The sequence below is a fragment of the Pseudorasbora parva genome, chromosome 4 (assembly GCF_024679245.1).
Source record: "Pseudorasbora parva isolate DD20220531a chromosome 4, ASM2467924v1, whole genome shotgun sequence".
Classification (NCBI taxonomy): domain Eukaryota; kingdom Metazoa; phylum Chordata; class Actinopteri; order Cypriniformes; family Gobionidae; genus Pseudorasbora; species Pseudorasbora parva.
In genome coordinates, this window is record NC_090175.1 from 51,977,842 (window position 1) to 52,005,582 (window position 27,741).

The 27,741-nt window shown below is 37.6% G+C and overlaps 1 protein-coding gene and 1 long non-coding RNA gene across 4 annotated transcripts in view; one reads left to right on the top strand and one right to left on the bottom strand.

Annotated features, from left to right (window-relative positions):
- Nucleotides 1–27,741, top strand: part of nrp2a (neuropilin 2a) — a 94,657-nt gene that overhangs the window by 35,225 nt on the left and 31,691 nt on the right. For both annotated transcript variants that reach the window (XM_067442203.1, XM_067442204.1), the window contains exons 5-7: nt 980–1,135; nt 1,951–2,120; nt 3,821–3,976. In XM_067442203.1, coding sequence (XP_067298304.1) covers nt 980–1,135; nt 1,951–2,120; nt 3,821–3,976 — 482 coding nt within the window. The remainder of the gene's footprint in view (nt 1–979; nt 1,136–1,950; nt 2,121–3,820; nt 3,977–27,741) is intronic.
- Nucleotides 11,549–27,626, bottom strand: LOC137073574 (uncharacterized). 2 transcript variants are annotated; one of them, XR_010904787.1, is made up of 5 exons: nt 27,025–27,626; nt 26,430–26,490; nt 26,184–26,332; nt 19,374–19,565; nt 11,549–12,922 (listed from the first exon to the last, which is right to left on the bottom strand). It is a non-coding gene; the product is annotated as an uncharacterized lncRNA (long non-coding RNA). The 2 variants fall into 2 exon arrangements; XR_010904786.1 differs by having other exon boundaries at nt 19,374–19,608.

Here is a 27,741-nt window from a genome sequence, read left to right on the forward strand (position 1 = left end):
ATCTATCTATCTATCTATCTATCTATCTATCTATCTATCTATCTATCTATCTGTCTATCTACCTGTCCGTCCATCCATCCATCCATCCATCCATCCATCCATCCATCCATCCATCCATCCATCCATCCATCCATCCATCCATCCATCCATCCATCCATCCATCCATCCATCCATCCATCCATCCATACATCAATCCATACATCCATACATCCATCCATGCATTGTTTTATCTATCTATCATCAAGCTATAGTTCTATCTTTCATCTATATTTTGTTCTATCTATCATCTATCTATAGTTCTATCCATCATCTATTTGTCGTTCTATCTATCATTCTATATTCTAGATATATTTTGCTCTTTTTATCATCTATCTGTCATTCTATCATCTATCTATCGTTCTATCACCTATCAATCATTCTATCATTATTGTACTGTGCAAACTGTATTCAACATTGATAATAATAAGAAATATTTATTGAGCAGCAAGTACCGTATTTTTGATCAATTCAGTCTTGGTGAGCATAATAGACTTTCAAAATCATCTTACCGACCCGTCACCACAGACTTTTGAATGGTATTTTGTGATTTCTTAAAGATATTCCTTTTACAAAAAATTCCTTCCTTCCTTCATATCTTTTATCAAGTAACATGGATAGTGTTTAGAAGGTAGCTTACTTACACAGTAACCCAAATGTATACACTTCCCATCTCACACGCTATCAATCTGGGATCAAACTCAGCTCTTGTTGTGCTGACATCCAGGGATCATAGGAGCAAGGGGAAGGGACAGTAAATCAGGGATAAGTAGGAGAGAAATCAGAGGAATACCGTGAGGAAAGCTCGTAATCCATGGAGCTGGGGGAATTTGAGGCACGCGATGCCTCAGCAGATCCACTTAACACTGAGAAACGACTCTAAACGCTCTAACTGATCTGGGATCAGCTCATTTTCCCCTTTCCAACATTTTCATGTGTTCAGTGGGACCCCTGATTGGAAGATACTGTGGAACGAAGATTCCTCCAGAGATACAATCTTCCACGGGTCTTCTGTCGCTTTCCTTCCACACTGACATGGCTGTGGCCAAAGATGGTTTCTCTGCCCGCTATAACATGACTCACAAGGAAGTTAGTGACAGTAAGTATAATTTATTTTTCTTGGTTTGTTTTATTTAAAGGTAAAGTGTATCACTTTCTGACCATGTCAGTTGCCTTTTTCAGCAACTATAAGTAAACACGATGATGCAAAACATTGCTCGTTGTTTGAGCATCCTCACCAGCCCAACTTAGTTACATTACATTACAACTTATGGCAATTGTGAGAAAAAAGTCTGAATTGCATGTTTTTGTCTCTTAATTCTGAGTGTGTTATTCACAATTCTGATATTTTTTCTCATAAACGAGAGTATATGTCTTGGTATTCCAATTGTATAACTCAGAATTGTGAGATATAAACTCGCAATTACGAGTCATAAGGTCAGGATTGCAATAAATAAACTTGCAGTTGTGAGAAAAAATGTCAAGCTCAAATAATTCAAATAATGAATTGCAAGTTTATAAATAACAAGTCCATTTTTATAACTTGCAGTTCTGAATTGTAATATATAAACTTGCAATCACTCAGAAATGTGAGATTTAAAAATATATATATAAATGACATGAAATGGCATTCACAGCACATTTAAACTCCCACAATGTGACATTTCAGAGTGAAATTTAGAAAGTATAAATAGTGTCTTGTATTGATTTATTAAGAAAGTTAAAGTGAATCATTTTAAAAGTCATTATTAATAGTCTATATATATATATATATATATATATATATATATATATATATATATATATATATATATATATATATATATATATATATATATAAACAAATAAAGAAAAACTTTAGTAGAAGATTATTAGAAGTTTTAGTTTGTCTTAATATCTCTCTCTCTCATTCAGCGTTTCACTGTAGCAATGCATTTGGAATGGAGTCTAGTAAGATCTCTGATGATCAGATTTCGGCCTCCACCTCGTTTTATGATGGTCGCTGGCAGCCCCGTCAGGCCCGTCTGAACAATGAGGACAACGCCTGGACGCCTGGTGAGGACAGCAACAAGGAATACATACAGGTGAGCCAATCACACATTACAGCTTATTGGTGCATTTGGCATTCATGTGGTGATGGAAGTACGATTTGTTCAGTTGGTCTTATTCATGAAATGGTAGTAGCAAAAAAATTATGAATGATTTACAGCAAACAGATATTTGTTCTGCTTGTATTTTATGTATAAGTTAACTGTCTTGTCAAATATAGACATGATGTACCTTAAAATCCACATGAACTCTAAATCAGCCATCTTTAGTCACAACTACCAGCTGGAGTGCCCATGATCTCCACTATCTCCACTCTTTCTGTCTCCTTGATCTCACCATGAACTACATTTCCCATAACCCATTGCCTGGACTAATCATGTTTCAATTACTTCCACCTGTGTGTTATTATCTTGTTTACTCTTGCCTATTTAAGCCCTGCATATTTCCTCATTCCTTGCAAAGTCTTGTATTTGTTACACTGCAATTCTAAACCTTATCCTGGTTTTCTGTGTCTTGGTTTTCGATTATCTGCCTGTTGTTTTGGATTACCTCTTTTGCTTGTGATTTTGGCCCTGTTGTGCCTTTGGATTGTTTGCCTGTGTCTTATTTGTTGTTGTTATGGCAAAGCTGTGTTTTTTTGCAGACATTATTTTTTGATGAATATAATTATCTGATAAATAATCGTTTGTAACATTATAAATGTCTTTACTGTAATTTTTCATCAATTTAATGCATCTTTGCTGAATAGAAGTATTAATAGTACTAGCATGGTTTCACCTGGAAATATGTCATATTATGAATGAAAAATTGGTTGCAGCTGTGCTTTATACTGACTTTAAGATTAAAACATAATAAGCGATTCGGTCTCTCACAGCCTCATTTTCATTTGTGTCACATTAATATGGCATTTACCCTGTCCTTGCTTCGTTCCTTTTAATCCACTGGGATTCTCAAACATATACACACACACACACACACACACACACACACACACACACACACACACACACACACACACACACACACACACGTGTGGTATATTCTTACACTCCACTACATTTCCAGAACCTTCTACACCATGTATAAAGCACTCCATCTTGCCCGTCAGCATACGCCCCTTAGCTTGAGCGTTGTGTTTGTTGTGTTGGTGCAGACCGATGATGCATGGAAGGTTGCTGTGATGCTAACTGCTCGATGATGGATGAGGACAGTCTAGAGAAATCCGTAGTTAGCAACCTTCTCCAGTGCTATTGATTTCAGAGTTCGTACCGTCCCTTCTTACACCCCTCACCTGCATCCAGGATCCTGATAGCATGAGGGTCTGGGAGCCTTTCCTTCTTACATTTGACAGATGAGCAAAGGCGGCATTGCTGACATGTGTAGAGGTCAGGGTGTTTTAATTAGATTAGCCTGTTTAGTGTGTCTGTAGATGGGTTTAATGCTAAATTGTAAAGGAATGGATTACCGTGGTAAACTCACTGTTGAGTAACTTATTCTTTAAAATAGCTCCCTTTTTCCAGTCACAGATATTGTGTCACTAGGACAAATAAACTTGTTCTCCATATCCTGCCAATACATGTTCAAGATTTATTTATAAAAGGCAAAGGAACTGCTCATTACTCACATCAGAAATCTTCATTGATCGGCTGTTGAAAGAAACTAAATTTAGTCCGATCAGTCAGGCTTTGTTATCGCTCCCTATTTCCCACTTTCATCAATCACCTTCCTTTCCCAGGTGGATCTTCAGTTCCTCAAGGTTCTGACCGGGATTGCTACCCAAGGAGCCATCTCCAAGGAGACCCTTAAGTCCTACTACGTCACCACCTTCAAACTGGAAGTCAGCACTAATGGAGAGGATTGGATGATCTACCGGCATGGCAAAAACCATAAGGCAAGGACCATTCAATACATTTGTGTTCTTTATGTGTCAAAAGACCATAACTACAATAAATTAACAGATTTGTATTGTGGGTACAACACCTAATGAACAGTGGCTGGATTTACTAAAAACTACTTGAAAATCTAAGTTCTGATTTTCTTATGTTGTAAGAATAGCATTTAATCATGAATTTATCATTTTTTATATGTAGCAGGTAAACTTTTTTTTTTTTTTTACTTTAGTAAATAACATAGTAGCCCTATTTGTGATCACTTCGAAAGAACAGAAGTACAAAGATAAGAAGATTCTGTAACACTTTAGTTTAGAGTCCAATTCTCACTTTTAACTAATTGCTCATTAGCATGCATGTCACTAGGATATTGGCTGTTTATTAGTATTTATGAAGCACATATTAATGCCTAATTCTGCAAGACCTTATTCTACATTCCTAATCCTACCAAAACCTAAACTTGATCGATCTTAATAGGTCTGACCTTAAATGGACTCAACAGTTAAAACAATACTTAAAGTTGATTTCGGTAAAATGATTTGAAGTACCCTTTCCATGGTAAAGTAATGCCAAAACTGGCTTCGTAGGTTGTATATTGAGTGGTTAAGCTTTCGAATGATACATAATTTATGATGATTTCTAAATTATATGATCGAGAAAAAAGGCAATTAAAAAGCATGCCACTGAGATTTAGAAGGCTATAATTTAGAAACTTAAGAAAGTTTTGTGAATCCACCCAGGTCTCATAAACACAAACCCAACAATCCACAAAGAAGACCTATGTTTTTGTGGACAGAGAAGTTTAACTATATATTATACTTAAAGATGTTAGCCACCATTCCTTCCCAATCTATCGTTAGACCTTTGTTTTCACACAAAAAAATGTGTACTTAAATAGATATATGGATTGTTCTAATGGAATCAGTGGTTAAATATTTAGTTTTAGCACAAATCTATTGAAATGAATTAACATAAGCTGCTCTAAAAGGCAATTGAGCATCTGCAGGAAGAAGTAACTCCAGTTCCAGATGAACTTTGTTGGTCTGAACAGAGAAAGTGACATGGGAACAAATTGAGAGATGGTTATCTGGTGGTGAGGAACAATGAGGCCCTTTATGCACCCTTATCTCTCTAGCCATTCTTAATGCCTGTGAGCTACCTGCCGTAAACACACCTGTGTGACCGGTCACACCTGGACCAGCGGGATATGCTGATACGTGTTTATACATTATTGGAATTCAGGGTTTTGACCCATTTGAAGACCAGTAAAGTCTGCGTTTCGAATCATTTTTTCCTTTCTAGACTGATCCTGTTAAGACTAATATGAATTCTGTTTTGAAGAAGGCAGGATTTTCCCAAATTAAATCACAGAGCTTTGGACAACCCTCAGTGACTCCATCAAAAAATATTTAAAACGGATATAGCGCGTTTGGTCTGTGAAGATTATTGCGGCAAAGTCAAATTATAATGAGGACATAACTGAGCAAACCCAGCAGAAACGCTTTTGTTTGGCTAGCATTAGCGCAGCTAGTAATTAAAGCATCAATCAACCGCCGTCACTTCATTTACCCCGCCTGCCCAACGCCATCCTAATCTCTGTTTGTTTTGACGCTGTCCAATGCTTGAAAGTTCGTCTTTCTCATTTCGTGACAACTAATCCCACTATAACGGCATTGGCCACAGTTTAATCAGAGCCTCGGAAAGATGCTTATGCATTTTAACTCTATGTTACGCCAAGGGGCACCATGTAATAAAAGTGCTAGGATTAACCTTTTGGCCGTCTTTTTAGTGGATCTGCTTTTGATTAAAAGATTAGTCTCCTGTTTGGGAATAAGTCGCACGTGAAAGTAGTATTGAACTGCAGACATGCCTGGGATTAGAGCTCTGAACATAATCCTGGTCTCAAACCACTTTTATGATATTGTGTGGGATGTAAATTGTTAAACTAGTTTGTATACTGGTTACTGAATTGTTTATCATTATTTGTGACCCGTGATTGCAAAATGAGTCGCAATGAGCACATTTTCAAAGATAAGTTAGTTATTTGTCACATTCTCTGTTACAAACACTTGGAGTCAGCCATGTCAGTTTTGAGAAAAATCACATTTTCTGAAGTTTCCTAAACAAAATCACCTAGCAACCATATTCAAATCCCCGGTAATAACACCAAATTTGGCACACACCAAATCCAAACCAAATATCAATAGGAAAAATATACATTCTACTTTTTTTCCATGATGCCACAATTGTTTGATTAGCATTAATGAAACAGACGACCTTTATATATTAAGACCTACTGTACCGCAATATAATCTTACACATCAGATGTTTTTCCCCAATAGTTAACCAAATGTTCATTTAAGACATAATAATGTTTGTATGAATACTTACCAGTACACCAAAATTGGCTCACATCATATTCAGACCATGCTGGCAAAAAATTAACAAAAGCTTTGTGATAAACCCAACTGTTCTTGACTATTCAAACATATTTTCAAAAAGTCAGTCAGATAAATCTTCATTTTAGCTGATCGACAAAATAATTTTTGATGCAAGATCTAAAGGAAGTTTGAATTGATTCACTGATTAATATTTGCTACTGACATTTGAATCAGAGATGCTTCTAAAACATCTGTTGTAACATTGCACTTACCATTCAGGAAACAAGGAATGATTGTAAGCTTATTCTGAGGACAAAAGCGCCATGACATATCATAATATTCACGTTTTTGCTTAATTTGATTTATATAGTAAACTCATCGCAAATATTTCATGAATATTCGTTATACTGTACCAACCAGTATTTTTCTATCGAATCACTCAATAAATGGCAAAAAGCTTACACAAGCATGAAAAATTGCAACATATCCTGTTTATTATTATTGAAATTCCAATAAATCCCTCATGGACAGCAAGTAATAAATCTGTCACACACTCACTTGATACATGATGAATATAGCATATAAAGCCATTTAGCCTATGTGTTCACCGCCTGTGACAGAGAAGTGACGACTGGGAGAGTTTAAAAGGATGGAAGGAGGGACACAAATATGGAAACCGAAAAGATGAGAAGAAATTTGGATTAAGGAGGGAGTCTTGTCATTTATGTCCCCCATTGAGAAAAAGCTCACTGGAGGTGGAGCAGGGAGCTATTGTTCAGTAGTCAGAGCATTTCATCCTCTTCATCCTCCCTCTCCCTCTCCCTCTCCCTCTCCCTCTCCCTCTCCCTCTCCCTCTCCCTCTCCCTCTCCCTCTCCCTCTCCCTCTCTCTCTCTCTCTCTCTCTCTCACACACACACACACACACACACACACACACACACACACACACACACACACACACACACACACACAAACACACACGTTTGTTTTTGTGACATATGGGGACATTCCATAGGCAATGGTTTTATACTGTACAAACCATATTTTCTATCCCCCTACACTGCCCCTGCCCCTAAACCTATCCCCCCCCCCCCACACACACACACACACACACTGTCTGTTTCCCTTCTCTTCAAGCTTAAGGCTGGTGAGCCGCCAACCGGAACCAGCTTCTACTGTCAACAACATCTTCATCTAGAGCAGAATGAGAGTAAACAGGTGGATAAAGAGAGGAAAGAGATTTTATTTCGGAAAAGCCTGCTGGAAAGACTTATCTTATCAGAAATGTTCATGTTAGATGTTTTGCTTTTTAGTGCTGGTTATCCAACATATTATTTCTATACGTTGATCAAGAAGACAGGTGTGTAAGCAGAGTGCTTTGTGCACCCGTCTATAGGCGCGTATTACTAACACGCCCTTTAAATAACACAAAAATACTGCGCTATATATATATCTACATTTTATATTGTATTTATTTGACATTTAAAATATTATTAATATTTTTTATTGAGGAATAAAATATTTTTATTTTTTATTTTTTTGTTTAAAATGTTTAAAAATGTAATTACATCTTACTGTAGCGTAAATAATTCAAAGGCGTTCAAAAAAAGGGAATCACTGAATTTAATATGAATATTAATAAAGAGTACTGCATGTATTTGTTTATTGTAATAAGTATTTAATATAAATTATCAAATCTAAAAATTACTATGTTTGGTGCCAGACATCAGAAGTTGGATACTATTTTATAGCAAAACACATTTACTCTTTGCTCAACTTCTTTTCTCTACTAGACTTGCTAGACGTGCTCTTTGACGACTTTCATCAATACTTAAACACCCCCAAACCTTTTGTCCCCTAGCAGTCTGCATAGGACGTCTGTTCTGACCGACCCAGGGGTGGAGACAGACTCACGCAGGGTTCACCTCCTTGCATTGGAGGGACAGCGGAAAGGGTCTTTATAATTTCATGAACTATCACTCGTAGCCTCACAACATGGCAGGTTTAATTATTTAGTTACCCTAGCTAGTGTTCTACTTTAACTGGATGAGTGGAACCATCCCGACATGGGTCACCCTGCCGCCAACTCTCTGGTTGTCAGGCAGATTTTGCTCTTGTTTATGACTTTGAATGGCTTAAAGCTTAAACCACTTATAGCTCTATAGGTTATTTGCAATTTGGTTATGCAGTGTCATTTTTGAAGCATGTCTATATGGTTTAGTACTAATCTTTTGCTGGTTATTTGCATATTGTATAAAATATCGCATCCTTTTCTTAGCAAACACAGAACAACTTCCATCCATCTGCGTGTTATTCCGAAGGCTATAGGCCAATAGGCAAGATCTCCCATCAACAAAAATAGTATTTGATTGATTCGTACAGGAAACGTTCATTTTTTAAACCGACTCGTCAGACATCACGTGTTGTTTGGCTCCCTTTATGATCTTAATTAACCTTTGCACCGTGTAGCTAGGCTTATTGACAGGGGTCAAAGATCGCAGATGAACCACTGAAGGAATCTTTGATCTTTGCAGGTGAAGAAAACCTGAATGCATTAACCATAAGCAATTTGACCCCTGACCCCCTTGACTGCTCTTAAACTGTACCATATTTCTTTTCCTTATGTCTTGTGTTTGATCTATATTTTCTGAAGTCTTTGATGTGAACAAATCAAGACTGGTGGGAAACAAACGTATATTCTTGAGGTTATGAATCTAGGTTAATAGATGAATTTTCGTTAAAACGTTTAATTTTGATACGGGTACAACATCAAAAAACAAGCCGTACATTCATGAAATACAAAAATTTACATCTGCACAGAAATGTGTTATGTAAATCAATGTAAAAATGGCTTTATGCACAATTTACACAGAAATTATTAACAATGTTTTTGTATAAATTTATTATGTTTTTTATGTAGAAATTATTATCATTTTTTTACACAGAAATTTCACATATCGTTTTTTTTATAGATTTTTCCTGCAAATTTCTTATGTAAACTTACACAAAAATGGGTTTACAAGCTATTTACAGCAATTTTTTTTTAAAGGAATGATTTACAAATAAATTTGGTGTTATTAATGTAATTTTACACTGTAGAAATTGCTTTTCAAAGCTGTAAAAAATTATTTAAGTACGTTTACCAAGAAAATGCAACATTTCAGTCTTCCTACTTCAAAATTTCACTTTATTTCACTGTTCTAATCCTTTGTGAAATTTATTAGCAATTTAGCAAAAGTTAACCAGATTTTTTAAAAGTGAAATGTATATAGAAATGAAAGAGTGTAACTAAACGGACTGACTTCTGTCCCACTCAACTTCGTGTTCATTCTGGTCAAATTAAATGCCATTAACTAAATATGACTATTGGCCGGTCCTTCTTTTTCATGTATTTCCAGTTGTCCTGGTATCTGTGATATTTTCGGCCTTGTTGATTGGTCTGTGTCATCATCTCAGACCCTGCACTCCTCCTCCAGTCTCTTTCGTTTAACCTCTGTCTTCTCTTCCATCGTTATCCGTGAACTCTGCCACAGAGTTGAATGGCTGAATGCATCTTATTCCAGCATCTGGAAAAGGGTCATCCGTCTAGTCGGCTGTCCTGTCTGTCTGGCTTCAGCAGCCACAACACACTCGAGATCAGCATTTAAAAAAAGGGCTAGAGAAAACCTTCCCCCCACCTCTCCATTCGTCCGCCACTGCATCATTGAAGCATTATGAGTGTGGTCCTTTGTGAGTGTGCCGAATTCCCCTACTGGGAATACACACACTCTCTCTCTCTCTCACTCACACAGAGCTGATAGAGCATTTGTAGCCTTGAGCGTGGAGCACAGAAAAGGGATTCTTCCATATGGATTACTGTGCCCAGAGCCCGTAACTCTCGATGGGACATGACTTGTGGCCACTGGATGGAGAGGATGAGACGAACAATGGGGATAAATGAGGTTTAGGCCTTGAGGAAAAAGGAATAGGGGGGAAATTTAACTGTGGTGAAAACAAGCTCAATAGACTCTTTGTTTGTCTGCGTCTAATCCACTACTTTTTCTAGTGCCACTTGACTTAATCAGCTCGTTTCACTGCTTCACTGGTGTCTGTCATAGTCACAGCTTTGTAAGTGAGCCAGGATACTTGTGTGTGTGTTCGCTTTTGAAAGCACTTACAGCCCATCTTGGCCTATGTTACACTCCATCTCAGGTGAGGAATGTTTTTGCTTGGCTAAGACACATCCATCTGAACCTCCCACACGGATGGAAGAATATGGATGTGTGTGTGCGTGTGTGTGTGTGTGTGTGTGTGTGTGTGTGTGTGTGTGTGTGTGTGTGTGTGTGTGTGTGTGTGTGTGTGTGTGTGCGTGTGCGTGTGCGTGTGTGTGTACAGGGTCATGTGTTTTCAACCGTTTAACAGTCATAATTTCCAACAATCTCCTGAATATTTTTAAACACACACACACACACACACACACACACACACACACACACACACACACACACACACACACACACACACACACACACACACACACACACACACACACACACACACACACACACACACACACACACACACACACACACACACCTATACGGGTTTATGTGGTTTATGAGGACACTTCAGCCCAAACCAGTTTTTTGGTGTATTACAGGGACACCCCTTTCCACTTGCTCTACAGTGATGTGGAGGGTATCAAAAATTTTGTTTTGAGCCAAACAACACAGATTTCTCTTCAGAATTTGTATACACACAACACAACTTATAATATTACCACCTGACAATAAACATAATTATGAGGACACATAATTAAGTGTCTAAGCCCCGCCTATGACAAAAAACGAAATTATAAGGACAGTGGATACACAGCACACATAAATGACATTAATGTGTATTAGAGGGACAAACATGAATTAATGGGACATTGCAATACACAAACACAAACGTGAAGGCATTGTGCATTAAAAGGACACACCTGATTTATGAGGACAAATGAACACAGTACTGAGACTGCAAACACATCCTCACCTGTGGGTCATACTCCAACACACAACCATTCTAAACTATGATATTCTGATATCTCAATATGCAACTATGTCTTTTACACTATACTGCTATTTGTGTGATCACATGACCTTTAAACAGACACGAGGACATACGACAGTGCACACCTTCAGAGAACAAGAAGTTTATTAGTGCTTGTTTACAACATTACAGCTGTTGCCCTGACAATATTACATAAATCACAAGATACTTAAAACCTCTCATAAACATAATTAACAAAAATTGCTGAAAATAAATGAAAGGGTCCCCCCTCATGTTTTTTTCTAAACCTGTATGAGTTTCTTTTTTTTTCTGCTGAACACAAAGGAAGATATTTTGAAGAATGTGGGTGAGCAGACGGGTGACGGTCGCCATGAGTTCAATAGCACAAAAAAAGCACTTCGGCAGACAATTTCAACATCCCTTTAAAGCTTTCAACAGAAGTTTAAGACATAGCCATACATTTGAACAAAACAGAATAGCAGTAGCGGCAACAGTAGCGGCAACAGAAGAAAAAACAAACACGGGTAACACTTTAGAATAACGTTCAGTTATAAGTTTAGATGATGAACTAAATCATTTACAAAACCTAACTATACATTCATTAATGATTAATAAGTGATATGCTAACCATTAACAAATGTGCTGTTTATTATCAAGACAGATCAATAGTAGATGTTTGAGTTATTAGATGATGTACTATAATTAACACTTAAACATTATTGGAGTATTTATGTCAAACTTGTTTTAGTGTCATCTCAAACAATGGCTAATCTTGAACAAATGATGAACAGACTATTAGTAAATGATCAGTAATGTATTGATGAATCCAAGTTTTCAGCTGGTGTGTGTTCAACTGCACACACATGCTAAAGCAGCATCATTGAGAAGAGTCGTTCCAGTCAGGGGACTGCAGTGTGTTCTGAATCTCTGCAGTCCTGTGTGGGATCTGGGATAATGTGAAGCGGTTTAATGTCCTCTGACTCACACATCAGGTGATGAGCAGAAGTGTCAGAGGTCGAACCCTCACCGGTCAGCACTTACACTAGTGTTCAACACCTACTACAGGTGATGTGGAACTCATTTACAACTCTTTCTGCATCCCCTAATCTAAAGTGTACACTACAATTGTATACACATCACTTGTATATGAATATATGGTATAGCATTCCACTAAAAATGAATGAATGTATTAACCAATAACTTATAAATTACTTATAACTGAATTAACAAAACAGTCATAAAATGTTAGCATACTACTAAGTCATTTATGAATGTCATGTTTTGTAAATGATTAGTTCATCATTATCTAATAACTTATAAGTGACTTATAACTGAACATTATTATAAAGTGTTACCAAACATTTAGCAAGTTTCATGTAAGCGATAATCCCTGATTCCTGACAAAGGCTCGCTGTTTTGCTGAAGCCGGACGCTCTGCAGTTTACCCGGTGAACTGTGCTCAGTTCTGCAGACTCCGCTGGAGGCCATATCTGCCGTTTTCTTCTTGCCTCGCCCCTTCAGAAGATTCAAGAATCCCTACAAAAGAGGAAAACAGATTCTTTAACCCATGGGGTGAAAACCACTTCCTTTTCTCCCAACTCGTCCCACTGTCCTCACCCTCATCTTTAGTCTAGAACTGATTAATAATCTGAGACAAAAGTGATGGGCTGCTGTTTGTTAAATACTTGTGTTTGTTGTGTGTGTGTGTGGCCTACACCTGGGTTATGAGGACACATGATTTATGAGGACATTCTCATAAGATGATGTTCCTGATGTTTGGGCTGACTGAAGAACCTCAGTGTTGTGTGTGTGTGTGTGTGTGGCTTACACCTGGGTTATGAGGACACATGATTTATGAGGACGTTCTCATAAGATGATGTTCCTGATGTTTGGGCTGACTGAAGAACCTCAGTGTTGTGTGTGTGTGTGTGTGTGGCTTACACCTGGGTTATGAGGACACATGATTTATGAGGACATTCTCATAAGATGATGTTCCTGATGTTTGGGCTGACTGAAGAACCTCAGTGTTGTGTGTGTGTGTGTGGCTTACACCTGGGTTATGAGGACACATGATTTATGAGGACATTATCATAAGATGATGTTCCTGATGTTTGACTTGACTGAAGAACCCCAGTGTTGTGTGTGTGTGTGTGGCTTACACCTGGGTTATGAGGACACATGATTTATAAGGACATTCTCATAAGATGATGTTCCTGATGTTTGGCCTGACTGAAGAACCTCAGTGTTGTGTGTGTGTGTGTGGCTTACACCTGGGTTATGAGGACACATGATTTATGAGGACATTATCATAAGATGATGTTCCTGATGTTTTACTTGACTGAAGAACTTCAGTGTTGTGTGTGTATGTGTGTGTGTGTGTGTGTGTGACTTACACCTGGGTTATGAGGACACATGATTTATAAGGACATTCTCATAAGATGATGTTCCTGATGTTTGGCCTGACTGAAGAACCTCAGTGTTGTGTGTGTGTGGCTTACACCTGGGTTATGAGGACACATGATTTATGAGGACATTATCATAAGATGATGTTCCTGATGTTTGACTTGACTGAAGAACCTCAGTGTTGTGTGTGTGTGTGGCTTACACCTGGGTTATGAGGACACATGATTTATGAGGACATTCTCATAAGATGATGTTCCTGATGTTTGGCCTGACTGAAGAACCTCAGTGTTGTGTGTGTGAGTGGCTTACACCTGGGTTATGAGGACACGTGTTTTGTGAGGACATTATCATAAGATGATGTTCCTGATGTTTGACTTGACTGTAGAACCTCAGTTTTGTGTGTGTGTGTGTGTGTGTGGCTTACACCTGGGTTATGAGGACACATGATTTATGAGGACATTATCATAAGATGATGTTCCTGATGTTTGACTTGACTGAAGAACCCCAGTGTTGTGTGTGTATGTGTGTGTGTGTGTGGCTTACACCTGGGTTATGAGGACACATGATTTATGAGGACATTATCATAAGATGATGTTCCTGATGTTTGACTTGACTGAAGAACCCCAGTGTTGTGTGTGTATGTGTGTGGCTTACACCTGGGTTATGAGGACACATGATTTATGAGGACATTATCATAAGATGATGTTCCTGATGTTTGACTTGACTGAAGAACCCCAGTTGTTGTTGTGTGTGTGTGTGTGTGGCTTACACCTGGGTTATGAGGACACATGATTTATGAGGACATTCTCATAAGATGATGTTCCTGATGTTTGACTTGACTGAAGAACCCCAGTGTTGTGTGTGTGTGTGTGTGTGTGGCTTACACCTGGGTTATGAGGACACATGATTTATGAGGACATTCTCATAAGATGATGTTCCTGATGTTTGACTTGACTGTAGAACCTCAGTGTTGTGTGTGTGTGGCTTACACCTGGGTTATGAGGACACATGATTTATGAGGACATTATCATAAGATGATGTTCCTGATGTTTGACTTGACTGAAGAACCCCAGTGTTGTGTGTGTATGTGTGTGTGTGTGTGGCTTACACCTGGGTTATGAGGACACATGATTTATAAGGACATTCTCATAAGATGATGTTCCTGATGTTTGGCCTGACTGAAGAACCTCAGTGTTGTGTGTGTGTGTGTGGCTTACACCTGGGTTATGAGGACACATGATTTATGAGGACATTATCATAAGAAGATGTTCCTGATGTTTGACTTGACTGAAGAACCTCAGTGTTGTGTGTGTGTGGCTTACACCTGGGTTATGAGGACACATGATTTATGAGGACATTATCATAAGATGATGTTCCTGATGTTTGACTTGACTGAAGAACCCCAGTGTTGTGTGTGTGTGTGTGGCTTACACCTGGGTTATGAGGACACATGATTTATGAGGACATTATCATAAGATGATGTTCCTGATGTTTTAGTTGACTGAAGAACCTCAGTGTTGTGTGTGTGTGTGTGGCTTACACCTGGGTTATGAGGACACATGATTTATGAGGACATTCTCATAAGATGATGTTCCTGATGTTTGACTTGATTGAAGAAACTCAGTGTTGTGTGTGTGTGTGTGGCTTACACCTGGGTTATGAGGACACATGATTTATGAGGACATTATCATAAGATGATGTTCCTGATGTTTGACTTGACTGAAGAACCCCAGTGTTGTGTGTGTGTGTGTGGCTTACACCTGGGTTATGAGGACACATGATTTATGAGGACATTATCATAAGATGATGTTCCTGATGTTTTAGTTGACTGAAGAACCTCAGTGTTGTGTGTGTGTGTGTGGCTTACACCTGGGTTATGAGGACACATGATTTATGAGGACATTCTCATAAGAAGATGTTCCTGATGTTTTACTTGACTGAAGAACCTCAGTGTTGTGTGTGTGTGGCTTACACCTGGGTTATGAGGACACATGATTTATGAGGACGTTCTCATAAGTTGATGTTCCTGATGTTTGACCTGACTGAAGAACCTCAGTGTTGTGTGTGTGTGTGGCTTACACCTGGGTTGTGAGGACACATGATTTATGAGGACATTATCATAAGATGATGTTCCTGATGTTAGACTTGACTGAAGAACCCCAGTGTTGTGTGTGTGTGTGTGTGTGTGTGTGGCTTACACCTGGGTTATGAGGACACATGATTTATGAGGACATTATCATAAGATGATGTTCCTGATGTTTGGCCTGACTGAAGAACCTCAGTGTTGTGTGTGTGTGTGTGTGGCTTACACCTGGGTTATGAGGACACATGATTTATGAGGACATTCTCATAAGATGATGTTCCTGATGTTTGGCCTGACTGAAGAACCTCAGTGTTGTGTGTGTGTGTGTGGCTTACACCTGGGTTATGAGGACACATGATTTATAAGGACATTCTCATAAGATGATGTTCCTGATGTTTGGCCTGACTGAAGAACCTCAGTGTTGTGTGTGTGTGTGTGTGTGGCTTACACCTGGGTTATGAGGACACATGATTTATAAGGACATTCTCATAAGATGATGTTCCTGATGTTTGACTTGACTGAAGAACCTCAGTGTTGTGTGTGTGTGTGGCTTACACCTGGGTTATGAGGACACGTGATTTATGAGGACATTATCATAAGATGATGTTCCTGATGTTTGACTTGACTGAAGAACCTCAGTGTTGTGTGTGTGTGTGTGTGTGGCTTACACCTGGGTTATGAGGACACGTAATTACGGGGATATGGAATAACACACTTGAACACAACTCATGGTTGACTCAAAGTGCTGTCCAATACACATGAAGACAAACATAATAGAAAGAGAACACAAACAATACAGTAGATAAGTTATACCTGGTTAAAAGCTAACCCTAACCCTAATTATATGTAGTAAAAAGTTATAGTTAACCTCTAGTCTGGCTAACCCTGACCCTGATCATAACAGAAGTAGGTAGTAAAAGTTATAGTTAACCTCTAGTCTGGCTAACCCTGACCCTGATCATAACAGAAGTAGGTAGTAAAAGTTATAGTAAACCTCTAGTCTGGCTAACTCTGACCCTGATCATAACAGAAGTAGGTAGTAAAAGTTATAGTTAACCTCTAGTCTGGCTAACCCTGACCCTGATCATAACAGAAGTAGGTAGTAAAAGTTATAGTAGACCTCTAGTCTGGCTAACCCTGACCCTGATCATAACAGAAGTAGGTAGTAAAAGTTATAGTTAACCTCTAGTCTGGCTAACCCTGACCCTGATCATAACAGAAGTAGGTAGTAAAAGTTATAGTTAACCTCTAGTCTGGCTAACCCTAACCCTGATCATGACAGAAGTAGGTAGTAAAAGTTATAGTTAACCTCTAGTCTGGCTAACCCTAACCCTGATCATAACCGAAGTAGGTAGTAAAAGTTATTGTTAACCTCTAGTCTGGCTAACCCTAATCCTGATCATAACAGAAGTAGGTAGTAAAAGTTATAGTTAACCTCTAGTCTGTCTAAACCCTAACCCTGATCATAACAGAAGTAGGTAGTAAAAGTTATAGTTTACCTCTAGTCTGGCTAACCCTAACCCTGATCATAACAGAAGTAGGTAGTAAAAGTTATAGTTTACCTCTAGTCTGTCTAATCCTAATCCTGATCATAACAGAAGTAGGCAGTAAAAGTTATAGTAGACCTATAGTCTGGCTAACCCTGACCCTGATCATGACAGAAGTAGGTAGTAAAAGTTATAGTTTACCTCTAGTCTGGCTAACCCTGACCCTGATCATAACAGAAGTAGGTAGTAAAAGTTATAGTAGACCTCTAGTCTGGCTAACCCTAACCCTGATCATAACAGAAGTAGGTAGTACAAATTATAGTTAACCTCTAGTCTGGCTAACCCTAACCCTGATCATAACAGAAGTAGGTAGTAAAAGTTATCGTTAACCTATAGTCCGGCGGCCCGCCACATTCTAATCTGCCCCGATTTTACCAGATTTCAGATTTTACCAGATGACTGACAGATGCTTTGCCAAAGCAATTGAGTAAAACACAACTTCAAAGAAACTGAGAATGCTGAAAAATGTAAAAAAAAAATAATATGTTTGGTTTATTGTGAAACTGATAATGAACCAAAAATTAATTTTTTTACATTGCTGAAATGAAATAAGTATTCTGTTTCTGCATATTTATGTAAAAGAGAAGCGCACACTTTGCTCATGCAAACAGCTTCTGATCTGGTGTTTTCAGCATATCAGATCACAGTAACACACACACACAACACTGAGGTTCTTCAGTCAAGTCAAACATCAGGAACATCATCTTATGAGAATGTCCTCATAACCCAGGTGTAAGCCACACACACACACACACATACACACACAACACTGGGGTTCTTCAGTCAAGTCAAACATCAGGAACATCATCTTATGATAATGTCCTCATAAATCATGTGTCCTCATAACCCAGGTGTAAGCCACACACACACACACACATACACACACAACACTGGGGTTCTTCAGTCAAGTCAAACATCAGGAACATCATCTTATGATAATGTCCTCATAAATCATGTGTCCTCATAACCCAGGTGTAAGCCACACACATACACACACTGAGGTTCTTCAGTCAAGTCAAACATCAGGAACATCATCTTATGATAATGTCCTCATAAATCATGTGTCCTCATAACCCAGGTGTAAGCCACACACACACACACACACACACACAACACTGAGGTTCTTCAGTCAAGTCAAACATCAGGAACATCATCTTATGATAATGTCCTTATAAATCATGTGTCCTCATAACCCAGGTGTAAGCCACACACACACACACAACACTGGGGTTCTTCAGTCAAGTCAAACATCAGGAACATCATCTTATGATAATGTCCTCATAAATCATGTGTCCTCATAACCCAGGTGTAAGCCACACACACACAACACTGAGGTTCTTCAGTCAAGTCAAACATCAGGAACATCATCTTATGATAATGTCCTCATAAATCATGTGTCCTCATAACCCAGGTGTAAGCCACACACACACACACACACACACACAACACTGAGGTTCTTCAGTCAACTAAAACATCAGGAACATCATCTTATGATAATGTCCTTATAAATCATGTGTCCTCATAACCCAGGTGTAAGCCACACACACACAACACTGGGGTTCTTCAGTCAAGTCAAACATCAGGAACATCATCTTATGATAATGTCCTCATAAATCATGTGTCCTCATAACCCAGGTGTAAGCCACACACACACAACACTGAGGTTCTTCAGTCAAGTAAAACATCAGGAACATCTTCTTATGATAATGTCCTCACAAAACATGTGTCCTCTTAACCCAGGTGTAAGCCACACACACACACACACAACACTGAGGTTCTTCAGTCAAGTCAGACATCAGGAACATCTTCTTATGATAAGGTCCTCACAAAACGTGTAAGCCACACACACCTGACATACTGTGATGCATTTAAAGTCAGGAACATTACCTTGGATAATATGAATCTTTAAAATAATCTTACAAATGCTAAATAGGTTATGTAAAGTTTACAGTACCGTGCATTTCCTTGGCCACTCAGAATCGCCGTAATTGTGTGATATCTTCACCAGGACAGATGCTCCTTACAGCAAATAGGCAAACGTGAAGTTTTTCTATCCACACGGATCGTCTTCATCCAGTTGTTTGGATTCATATGTTCAGAGATTACAAGTCATCCAAAGGGAACTGTCATCTCGGGCTGATTAACACTAAATAAATGACAATTCAACTTTCAATTAAGAATTCTTATTCCTGTTAGACACAAAAAAAGACAATATCAGTGATGAAAATCTAATATCATCAAATATATTCTTTGTGATCACCAATCATTTAATAGTTTAATAGCGTTTGGTATTAAGATGTGTTTTGGACAATCGGATCAAAAGTGGATGATGCTCAACACAGGTGTAAATGGGGTTTAAAACATTTTGAGCTTGTCAACTTTCAACCACTTCCAGAAGTTGGAAAACTCATTCGACCAGATTGCTTTCGTAGTGTAACGTCTGTGTGGTTGAATGTGTTCGAACAGTCACAAAAGACCGCCTGCTCTCCGCTGAATGACCTAATGTGGAAACTAGAGATGCTTCGATACCAGTATCGGTATCAGCCCAAAATACCAGAGAAAGATTAAATAAATGCATCTAATTAACAGAATATTAAACAAAATTAAATATCCATACTATAGCTGCTGTGCACAAGCTGATGAGTGAAACACGCAGAGTGGATTGAGCTGACGTTTTTCACAGACATCGCTGAAAATGATGGCCCATAATTACACAGACTTCTGTTGCATGCACTTGACTGCTAACCCACTCACCAGGACACATTTGGATTAAAAATACATTGTATATGCAAATAAAAAAAGGTTGAAGGTTACATTACATTTTAATATAAGATGTAAAATTTTTATTTGACATAAGAAGACACAGATATGACAGTTAATACATTTAAAAATACTGTTCACCTCTGGCTTTATTGATCAGTTATTTTAGGGTTTTGATCTTCTCTTGAGTCTTTGACTAGGCTAGGCATTAAGGGTGTGAACCTACACTGGTCTCATGGTTCGATTCGATTATGATTATCATGCCATCGATTCGGTTCGATAACACGATTCAGCACACTGCACTGACGATGCACTTCATCCTCATGTATATAATTTTGTCAGTCAGTTATAGGAACTGAACCTTTTATTTTACCTGCTCAAAGAAAACACACTTCTTTAATGTATCAAACATGAGACAAAACGTAAAAACATAAAACGTTTTGTGACCAAATGTAAATAAATCATTTTGATAAATCAGATATATCGAATCTGTAAAAATGCATGAAATGACCAGGTGTAAACAGGCCCTTTAAGAACTCGAACGTTGATATAATTAGATTTTTGGCTGAGCTGGGTCCACCTTGTCACTGACAGGCGTTAACAGCTCACGATGAAAATGGCTGACGTGGTTTCTCAAGTTAGTGGTATTACCCCATGCACATTTTATTTGTGCGTGACATAATTTACACACAGCACGTGTGTTCTCCAGGTCGTGCTTACCAGGTTGTTCAAAAAATCCGAAATGTGCCCAGATGTCTGCTTTTAAAATAGTTGGAGCAATTTTAACTACTCACACTCGTGTCTCGCCTCCCTCTGCCTTTGTATGCTACCGCGACAATGCACATACACGACAAATGATGGCAGAAAAGCGTCAGTACATTATAATAGGTTATGGTCTATTACTGAACTGATACCGAATCGTATTTGTCTGCATCGCGATGCATCAAAAAAACAAATAATTTCGACAGCCCAACTAGGCATGTTTCCTATTAATTCTCCTAGGAACCTCTAAGTTTATTTTAATTTTTGTGTATTTTGTATTACTCTATAATGTTGTAGTTGAAGGTTATTTAAAAATATACAAAACAGGCCAAAAGTTTGGACACGTTACTATTTGTAATGTTTTTGAAAGAAGTTTCTTCTGCTCATCAAGCCTGCATTTATTTGATCAAAAATACAGAACAAAAATTAATATTGTGATATATTATTACAATTTAAAATATTTGTTTTTCAATGTATTCTACTTTAAATGATCATTTATTTCTGTGATCAAAGCTGATTTTTCAGGATCGTTCCTCCAGTCTTCAGTGATCATGATCCTTCAGAAATCATTCTCATATTCTGATTTATTATGAGTGTTGGAAACAGTTCTGCTGAATAATATATTTGATGAATAAAAGGTTCAAAAGAACTGCATTTATTCAAAATAAAAACATATTTTCAAATAATATAAATCTCCTTTACTATCACTTTTTATCAATTTAACACATCCTTGCTGAATAAAATTATTGATTTATTTAAAAAAAGAAATAAAAAAATGACTGACCCCAAATAACTGACCAGTATTGTATACTGTTGTTACAAAAGATTTCTATTTTTAAAACATTTGCTTCTTTTTTTATTTTTATTTTTTTACTTTTTATTCATCAAAGTATTATAAAAACATATCTCAGGTTATGAACAAATATTAGTCAGCAGAGCTGTCTCCAACACTCGTAATGAATCCTCATCTGAGAATGATTTCTGAAGGATCATGATCACTGAAGACTGGAGGAATGATCCGGAAAATACAGCTCTGATCACAGAAATAAATCATCATTTAAAGTAGAATAAATTGAAAAACAAATATTTTAAATTGTAATAATATATCACAATATTAATTTTGTTCTGTATTTTTGATCAAATAAATGCAGGGTTGATGAGCAGAAGAAACTTCTTTCAAAAACATTACAAATAGTAATGTGTCCAAACTTTTGGCCTGTACTATATATATATATATTGAGCCCTGCAAATATAGGGAGTTACTTTCAAGTCCTGCCTCTTTTGTTATAAAATTAAGTTGTTATGGGTAAAAATAATGTCTAAAATAAAGTCTGGCCCACCAGGAATTTCAATGGGCCCACCCTGCATCTCAAAGCTGGAGCCGGGCCTGTGATACAGCAATAGCATGAACAGTGGAAGTAACTGTAGCTCCTATAATACAGTTTAACAGGCATAATTAGGCATACAAATAACTGAAGGATATCTATTTGCTAAGCCAACTCAATTTGATTCATATTCTTTTGGTTTCTCTATTCATTATTTTTTAAAATGAAAAATGCAATGAAAATACAAGTTATTGGTACTATTGGTAAGTTGGAAGTTCGTTCTGGAAAAGTGGTATCAGTTCATCCCCAGCATAAACATTACAGGACGTGTGCAAGACAGTCAGCTAATTACCCAAGTTACCCAAGAGAAAAAACGTAGAGCACAATGTTCTCTCTCACCATTTCTTGATTTCTGACACATTCACAGTGTTCGGCTGGTCTCCGCTCACGTTCATGTGTAAATTGCGTGAGATAATTTTTGTCCATTAGAACAAAAGACCCGAAAAAGCCCATACATTTACTCACCCATACACCCTCCCTTTGAAGAAATCAGGACAGAAGTGGTTGAAAATGAATAAAAGAGACTGACTAAAACACCAAGTGTAAACGGGAATGTGTGTCCCTCATCTACTCGAGATCCGATCGACCAAAACGCATCTTAATACCAGGTGTAAATTAGGGATGCACAATTTATAGCCACCATATCGTTATCATCCAATAAATGGACATTATTAATGTTAACGTTATCAATCCGATATGAAAATTATGCCGATATATATAAGCTGATAGATCATGTAATTTTCCTTCAGCCGAGACACTTCAGATGCGCAGTATTCATCATGATGGTTTTGAATTGCTTGATATGATTGGAATCACTTTTTTTAAAATGTAATGTAAGGGGGGGCTTACATTAGCTTACATTGTTGCAGCCATTAAAATAGTTCAGTTTTGTTTTTAATGTCAAAGTAGTTATATTTTGTTTCGTTTCATTGTTAAGTTAATTTAGAAAAATGTTTAGAGCAATTTTTTGTTTGTTAAATTAAAGTTTACATTTTTTTAAGTGACGACCAAGTGGCCAGTGGCCAACAGTGAGTAAACCGCATGTTTAATGAATTTAGCCTCTCAAATCAACTATTGACTTGTCTTGCCCATAATAAAATCCATAGATTTAAAACACTTAATGTATCACAATGTTAGTTAATTTAGCCTACTATAATATTACCTCCACATTAAAAAGGCATTTTTGACGAGCTGAGGCAGGCTGATGCTGCTCGCAACGGCACTCACAAACGAAACGAGCTAAACAATCTAAACAAATAAAAAAATAAAAGAACATGCAGTTTGTATTATACCTTACACCTCTGCAAAATGAATATAAATCAGATCTTAAATTCCCGCGGTATAGCCTATATTTAACGGAGTTCACAGCAACGAAAGCAAAAGATTCAAGATGCATTTTATTCAGCAGCTCAAAGACCGCAAAATGAAAGAGCGAAGCACTGGTAAGATCATTTATTAATTTTTATTGAAGATGATTGTGTTTTTGAGCATCTAAGACTTAGACTACGACTATTTGCGTTGGCTTGCTTTACTCATTTGCGACGATGCGTGTTGCAGCTCCATCATATCTATCGGACTACAACCTATAGCCCATAACACGCTCTCACACACGTTTATTATTTAACCATTTGCCAGGAGTAAAATTTACACGTGGTTTAAGATACCTGGTCAGAGAAAATGAATGAAGGAATCATTTGTAAAAAGGCCCTAACTCTAGCAGCTGCTGAAGAAACGCGCGCTGCTGCTGGCGCTGGACTCTATAACCCTGAGCGAGCATGTCTTGACAGTCGAGTAAGCTATCATGGTCTCATGATGTTTCCACCAGTGCAGCACATCTCATTGTTCCTTTTAATTAATCAAATAAATATAAAACAAATGAGAAGCCTAAAAAGGTCCGAAGCCCGGCCCACATTTAGGTATGACGTGAAAATTAGCCCGAAGTCCGGCCCTAGGGGCGTAAAAAAGTCGGGCTCTGCTCTAGTGTGAATCTAGGTTCTATTGTTGAGCTGTACTGTATGTTCTGCTGTTTGCACAATAAAATAAAAACGTGAAAAAAGTATTTTTAACGGGTCACAGATACTCGTCGGTTGTATTTTTATGTAATGCTAATTCAATATTATAATCGTATCAGTTAACTGTTAATAATCGATTAATAAGCATCGCTTGTCGGTCGGGAAAATTAACCGAAATGAGCATCCCTAGTAGAGAGGTTTATATAAAGGGGTTTGAGTGATCAATTATCAGTATTTACATTTCTCTCCGATACGGCAGGAAATTAATGTGGAGGATTTGAACTGTGAAGATGATTGACGGCAGTTTAAACTGTGATATGATGCACATAACTAAGCAACAGAGTCCGTTAAAGATAATAAAGTAGTATGTCCCAAAACTTGCATACTCTTCTGCTACACACTCAAAAGTATATACTTTTGTTCACAAAAAGAGTATACTTTTAGGACGTAGTATAAGTAGGCGAATTAGGACGCAGCGTATGTCTTTTGGAATTAAAGTGCGCAGTGAACTGCCTTGAAACTCGAGCTGGCGCCGGCTGTTCTTCCCTGCCAAAAAACAGAATGGGCCACGTGACCTCCAGAGCTCTATAGGATGCGTTTGGCTGAGTTAATTAACGTTGGAGTAAAGCGCTTTATAGTACCGTTGATCATCTTTAGCTTCAGCACGTACTGCTCAAACAGTGATGCACAACATTAATAACTACTGGGACTGTCCTATACATAACATTACACTGAGAACACTCTTGTAATAAAATGCTGTTAATTCTTTGGGATTAGCTGTTGTGTTTCAGTGCGTTGTTGCAGAAGGGCAATTCTACAACAGGAGTTACACAGATTAGCATGTAACTTAGTCAAAGCTTCACTTGAGCATTTGCGTAATTTTTTGCAGATATAAGCAATATAGCGTGTTTCATTGAGTTAATAACCCGCAGCACATCATTGTACGAGTGATCATCTTAATCTTTAGCGCACGCTCTGTAGCAATGCACAACATTAATAACATATGATTGGGGTTGTCATATTACATTATAGTAGTATACACTAATGTAATAAGTTGTAAAGTCTTCGGGTTTAGTTGTTGTGTTTCATAGGAAGAGCACTATTCTGACTACATAACTTAGATCATCTGTGTGTGATTTTGTGCAAATATAAGTTGCAATACCATGTTGATTTTGTTCAAATATCTGCATTATCGTATACAGGATGTGTTCTGTTGAGTAAATAACCTGGTAGCGACGTGGAGACTTATCCATGGCACATGCATTTTGATTCTTTATAGCCTAAGTCATGCTGGCCAATGACTTGTTTGCATTATTTAGTTTTTTTTTTTTTTTTGTTAGGCAGTGGGTGTTTTTGGTAACACTTTACAATGAGGTCTCATTTGTTAATGCATTAACTAACATGAACTAATATAAAGCAATAACCTTTGTTAATGGTTTATGTTGAATGAAAATGTTGAGATTAACATGAACTAAGGTTCATAAATCCTGTAGAAGCATTATTCATTCATTGGTGGATCATGTTAACTGATGATAATAAAATCAAACCTTATTGTAAAGTGGTACAATAAAAGTTAAGGAATCTTACACTAGTACAAACTGTACTACATATGTTTGATTTATGTTAAAGTATTTGGGATATGGCTTTTTTTTAATGGTGAGCCTTTAGTTTTTGTAATCAGGTGCTCAAAGTATATAAAAATTTGTATTTAGGTATAGGTCAATATATTGGTTATCGGCTTTCTGATATAAATGATTATCATTATCGGGCAAAATGTTCATATCGGTGCATCCCTATTGTTAACAGGGCCATAATTACAAACTTACATACACATCAAACACTTACCAGAGGAGTTTTCCATCATAATGAAGCTCAAAGATGAACACTTTCAGAGCGTCATAAAGATATGTTCTTTGCCTCCGCTCTCATTCTTCTTTGCTTATGAGTCTCGTCTGTATTCCAGCAGGAAATCTGCCTTCTCAAACTCAGTACAACTGAACAACAGAAGAAAAACATCACTGTAAACAACATATGTATCTGGCACAGCTTTATTAAACAAAATATTTGCACTTAAACTTAGCTCTATCAGACCATTCTCTCTTCTGAAGGGAAAACTGTACAGCCTCTTCCAGCGCATTATCTGATGTGTCTGCTGTCATAAAGAAAAACATCTATAATTATGACCATTGCATTTAATTTAACATTATTCAGCAAGATTGTTTTCATTATAAACATTAATACTTACAGTTCTATTGGTACAGAGTATATTTTATTACATTCAGGAGGAATAAAAGCATATATTGATTTCCTAGTTTCTTAAAAATGATAATAATAGTAACTTTAAACCAAGCTAACATTAAACTACAGTACTATTTACAGTAGCATGTCAGGATACTCTATCCCCTTCACAGATTGTAGTCATGACAACGCATTGTTACGATGGCTAGACTGATGTATGTGCTCAAAATAAGTTATTTACAATTATATTGGAATCTAAAACAAGTTAAATATGACAAGCATCTCTGATTCTCTCCTTACAGTCTGGGATCAGAATGACTCTAAGCTAGCCCCGTTAGCATCAGGTGCTAGGTGCTTTCTGACTGTAAAACGAGCAGAAAATAGCTTATAAAACACACACAAACAAGCCAAAATGAGCCACGAGCGATTGAACAGCAGATTAACTTACCTTTCTTTTAATAGTTGCTTCAAACAGGTCCAAATCACAGAAGTTTTCTCAGGTGGTTTCAATCCAGTCCAAACAGGAAATTAACCGATTATATGATATTATAATACATTTAAGGATTACATTTCATCGAGGGATCACTCTACGTTAAAAAATATATTTGACAGTTCATCAATTGTAGACAATAATGCTTAAATAATGAGTAAATTACATAAATCCACTTGTATAAGGAAATTAGATGTACACACTGGGTCTGAGAAATTCCGACATTATGAGGACTTCAGGCGGTCAGCCAATCAGAAGCTCCGATTCCTTACACGAGAGTGAATATTTATGAGGGGTGCAGTACCGCAGACCCACGTCCAGGGGCGCTGTCTCGATACACAGCTGATACACAAAATCAGGTCTATGTGAATTATAAGGACTTTAGCTAAAATTCTGGATTTTAGCTCCCCCTATGTATAGAAACACTTCTACACTGTTAGAATTATGAGGACATCGGCCCTGTCCTCATAATTCAAAATGTCCTCATAATGTGGCGTGTATTCAGGTGAAATGTCCCCGTAATACACATAGGCGCACACACACACACACACACACACACACACACACACACACACTCAGAAACGCTACTGCTGTGTGTTGCTCGGAGATGTGCGACAGCTGATTCCTCTATGGCTTTGTTTGGAGCTAGTTTCGTTCATGGCAGGATATAAAAAG